Source organism: Watersipora subatra, chromosome 11 (assembly GCF_963576615.1).
Source record: "Watersipora subatra chromosome 11, tzWatSuba1.1, whole genome shotgun sequence".
NCBI classification, from domain to species: domain Eukaryota; kingdom Metazoa; phylum Bryozoa; class Gymnolaemata; order Cheilostomatida; family Watersiporidae; genus Watersipora; species Watersipora subatra.
In genome coordinates, this window is record NC_088718.1 from 14034873 (window position 1) to 14039752 (window position 4880).

The 4880-nt window shown below is 42.1% G+C and overlaps 1 protein-coding gene across 1 annotated transcript; it reads right to left on the reverse strand.

Annotated features, from left to right (window-relative positions):
* Positions 1-1552: 1552 nt before the first annotated feature.
* Positions 1553-4880, reverse strand: LOC137407829 (uncharacterized). The gene is made up of 4 exons (XM_068094208.1): positions 4132-4880; positions 3536-4016; positions 2207-2363; positions 1553-1764 (listed from the first exon to the last, which is right to left on the reverse strand). Exons 1-4 carry the CDS (start codon positions 4878-4880, stop codon positions 1553-1555), a joined length of 1599 nt encoding a protein of 532 aa, XP_067950309.1.

Sequence of the window (4880 nt, forward strand, 5' to 3'; positions counted from 1 at the left end):
GCGAAATAAATTACTCGGGGATGAACACATTAGCTAGCTAGCAATAGAGTAAAACCTCCACATGCGTAGGTTTCTATTTAGTTAAAAAATTTATGTCGATCATGTTAAGCTATAAATTTTGACTGACTCCAGAGGTTTTTATGAATATTCATAGATTTGAAGGCCTTTGGTGAACCAACAATTTGTGGTAAGTTATGAGTTATTTCAATGTAAAGAAATGCAGGAGAGATTTTTACGATGATGACGCTGTATCGAATTCTGTATAACTTGTGACAACCTTGAATAATTTTGTAAAGAAGTGTGATGCATTGGCAATGGACTTAACTCAAAACCCTGGCAATGATGTTAAAAGAGTTTGGAACTCAGCTATGTTTACTAACTCTGTCTAGCGGCTAATTTTTAATTTGAGGTAGTAGTTATTCTCCCATGTTAAAAATAAAACCAACTATTCCCAGATTTTAATAATCCGCGGAATCGATAGTTCGCCAATTATCAAATCCATCGAATAATTTCATCCTGTAGGGTAACAAACAACTGTCAATACTTTGTATAGTAAAAAGGTTTTGCATTAGAAGCTCGCGATCAAAGTATCGCGAGCTTCTCGCAATCAAGTACAACCGCATGTATGTTGTTTGATGCCTCAGCTGAGTATAATATGTCAAGGAGAGTTCCACAAAGCTGCACTTTGCAAGAAAGTCCTCTCCTAAATCCATGCTGGCGGTCATGGAGTATAGAGTCTAGTTTAAAATTAAGTGTTCTCAACACCACATGTACTAGAATTTAGCATGGGATGCTTGTTAGTGAAACGGGTCTATAGCTATTTGGTATGTCCATTCTGCCCTTTTTGTGTAGAGAAGTAAAAGTTGCTGATTTCCATGCTTTTGGCAATTTTCCAGTTTCAAGAGATTTATTGTGTATTTTAGCTAAGCATTTAGAAGTTAATTTCACATTTATTTGTAGATCTTCCTTACGGAACATGTCTGGCCCAGCTGCTTTGCTAGCTTGAAGGTTGTGAAGTAAGTTTTTAATACCATCTGGTACTATTACCGGTCTATTTGATTACTAGAGCATGCCTTTAATTGATGTTCGTGGCAAAATTGACTGTGAAAAAAGTTATTCAACATTGTAGCACAATGGACCGGACTTTCTGTTGTATTGCCATTTGGGAGAGTTGGCCTGATAAGTTTTTTTTCGATTTTTCAGTTTGTTTAATGTGTTTATAAAAGGGCTTAGCATTGCCTTTTTTTAAATACTCCCCATCGTCTTCTTCTCACCATCGCCTTTCGCAACGATCAGAGTACCCGTGGCTGCAACCAGGCCTGCCAACTCTCACGCATTGGGCGTGAGAAACATGCAATTGCCCCATGCCTCACGCATCAAATGCCTGTGTCACGCAATTGCCCCTTTTACCCAAGAAAACCTGTTTTTTTGCTCCCAATCTTCAATTAGCCATATAGAGTTATATTATCTTTTGCTGTGGTGTTTTTATACGCTATGAAAATTTACCCCACTTATCAAATCCTCGCGTTTTCATTGCCCTCAAAATAGACTCTCACTCTTTTCCCCACTCCAGGGTTGGCAGACCTGGCTGCAACCCATTCCCCTTTTCATTTTTTGTTTGAATTATATTGTTTCTAATACTGGATTCAACATCAGAGTTTTGAACTCTCAGTGCACGAACCTCTTTTCTTAGTGCATACTCTTTAACCCTCATTTCTTTGCTAATGTCTAATTTACAAAATATAACATTGTTGTATGGAGATACTGCGAAAACAAGATACCAACAGGGAATGTAGCCAAACCACAGGATAAGCATATACTACCTACAAGCAGCAGGACGCCTAAAATTAATCAAATGATTCAATAATTGGAAACGTCAAAAGAAAATTATGAACTTCAGAATTGGAAGAAATCAATCATAGAAACTGCGTCAACACCAGATGGAGAACATGTCAAAAGGAAGTCGAAGCAATTAAACCTACCAACCACCATCATCAAAAAGCCACCAGAGAAACATTAGAGACGAGTTAAATGAGTTACATACAGATCTGCCACTCCTGTCAAACATGACCTAGATACCAGGAGTAAGTCACGAGCTCCACCCTACACGCCGACATCACGTGCACTAACTGAAAACTTACGCAAATAGTATATCTTCATACGCCTGACAGAAAGCATTGAACCTTACTACTCAACCTACACCCACAGGCTAACCATTCCACATGCCAGACATCTATAAAAGAGAACAGCTCCAATGACTCAGCATCTCTATCTCCATCTCTAACTCCATCTTTCTCTCTTCCTGAAGACCTCCTTGGACGCTCTCCCCTCTGCCTGCTGAGGAGCTGCTCTCTCTCTTCTGCCTATGGAGCCTCGTTTTCCTTCATCAGCTGAGCCTCTTCTACACCACTATCTCAACTACCTACCTTTCTTCATATAAGGACTGCCAAGACTCTCGTCTGACTATCGAAACTCGCAGCTGCATGGACCGAGCCAAGCAAACACGGACGACCGTTCGAGTAAGGATGTAACGTTCATTAGCTATTTTAACCTTTTGTCATTAATATTATTGTTTAGAATTTGGTTAGTTGCGTATTTCAATTGTTTGACTTATAGAATAAAGAAGTAACTTTTACTGGTAAATATCAGTATTGCTTATAATAGCTTAACACCTTCACTTGTACCTGAACCAGTAATAATCAAATTAGTTCTCACAAGCTAAGCAAAAGTGCACAAACTAAACATAGTCAAATAGAATAATATGACAAGCAAGTTCAACACTGATGTTGTGTGTGAATTCGGATTAGTTATGCATAACACTTCTCCACAACCACACATAGCAACATTACAATGTACTACGTGGAGAGTTCTTATTTTCGAGACAAGCGTGTAACATAAACACTGAATCTAACTTATACAAATTTATTTCACTAAACACATACTTGAAAGTGTACTATACCTGGTAGTGCGTTGCAGTATAGCTGATTGTAGCCGGAGCGTCGGTCAAGGCACGTCCTTCTCGGTCGCTAGCAGATCAGAGAGAGCGAGCTGGAGCGTCTTGAATCGTCCCCCGCTGCGTCACACTTCCGGGACTACCACACCTCCCTCTTAAGCTCTTTTCCAATCCAGTGTTAGTGAAGGTGCAACCACACCTAAAACCGACAATCCAAACACGGGTGCAGTATCACGAGTTGAGTAGTGCATGGAGTTACATTATTAGTATATTTTTTTTCATCATTTATGAGCTGTCACTCTCATGAAACTGAAGGAAAAACAAAAGGTCTTTCTTGGTACATTTAACTAATTAGCTGTCCTATCAGCAATATAATTAAAATCTAATGGAGACCACTCCATTTAGCATTATTCAGCATCACGACTTCCCTAAGCTCCCTCACCCACTGCCTCACAATTTCTCGGGTTGGGTGAAGGCCATCCTTCAAAAACCTAAGCCGAAAGCGATAATAACCTCTATTTCTCATGCTAAAAAAACCACACACAAAAGTTATATATTCAGTCTTTTAGGTGCCCTACTTACCCGGCCACTTCTGGTTGTCACCCTCCTGGTCACTGTTGGTGAGGCACGACGGTCACAGGGTTGAACCTCAAATCTTCGTTGACTCTCTTCTGACCATCTCTCCGTTGTACCACTGTCATGACCCGTCAATGGCTCCGGTTCAGCAATTGTCGGCACCTGTCTAGAGTCGGGTACCGCTGGTACCTCTACATCCACCCCTGTGCTGAACTCAGCTTGAACCGCTGGTGCAACCACACCTGACTCTGACTGTGGACTTGAGTTTTCACCACGAGGTGCTACCACACCTGGAACCGATGCTTCTGAATCCCTACAAGGTCTGGTTAAGTGCCGATTTCGCCTCCACAGCCTTTGTGATTGTCCTATGGCTACAACCTCACGCCCCTGTGCTGCCAGAACTCTTGCCCTCACTGGCTCTTTACCTGGGTCTTGTATGGCTACATCTTGTCCAATTGGGACTGATTCTTGTGCCTTAGTCCTGTACCTTCGATTATACTGATACATTTGGTAGTTCCGTTGCAACTTCTGTCTCCAGTAGCCTCACATAGTCGATCTTGCGGCCATTCAAAAATCCCATCGAATTTAGCCCTCTTCCGAACAACAGTTGTGCAGGGGAGTAGCCATTGGCTAATGGTGTGTCTCGATAGGAACAGAGTGCCGCATCAAGACTGACATTCTTGTTCATCAGAGCTTTTACAGTTTGTACCGCCCGCTCAGCCTTACCGTTACTTTGAGGGTACCTAGGTGAACTTGTGACATGCTGTATGTCCCACTTTCTCATGAACCTTTTGAAACTCTCAGAACTAAACTGTGGACTGTTGTCACTCATAACCGAATTTGGTACTCCAATCAGACAGAACAACTTTTGGAGAATTTTAACGATGACTTCTGACGAGGTTGAGTCAACCAACTCATGCACTGTGATAAATCTGCTGAAGTAGTCCACTACTACCAAGTATGACCGAGACTCTTTCTCCATTATGTCCACAGCTAACCTCCACCATGGTCTCTCAGGCAGTTCTGCGCACATCAGCGGTTCTCTGGGCCGTCTACGGAACTCGGCACACTCAGGACACGTTTTAACCAGTTCCCGGATCTCAGTGGTCATTCCTGGCCACCAGACTAGTTCCACAGCCCGACGTATACACTTCGTTTCCCCCTGATGGCCCTTGTGCACTGAGGCTAGTACTGACTGTCTTTCCAGCTCTGGGATGAACACCCTGCTGTTGTAAAACACAATCCCCTGTACTACTGAGAGGAAATCCTTGAAAGTGTAAAAGCTGCGCACAGTCGGGTCTACATCCTTGTATTGCGGCCAGCCTTCTGCAATGTATTTCAACAATCTCAT

What these genes read in the sequence shown, in the direction of transcription:
- LOC137407829 (XM_068094208.1), bottom strand. Translation starts at nt 4,880, where the DNA reads ATGAGATTGTTGAAATACATTGCAGAAGGCTGGCCGCAATACAAGGAT. An exon ending in TACTCCCCTGCACAACTGTT is followed by an intron (nt 4,017 to 4,131) that starts GTTCGGAAGAGG and finishes GTATAATCGAAG; the next exon opens with GTACAGGACTAAGGCACAAG. An exon ending in GCATGTGGAATGGTTAGCCT is followed by an intron (nt 1,765 to 2,206) that starts GTGGGTGTAGGT and finishes TTGTTTTCGCAG; the next exon opens with TATCTCCATACAACAATGTT.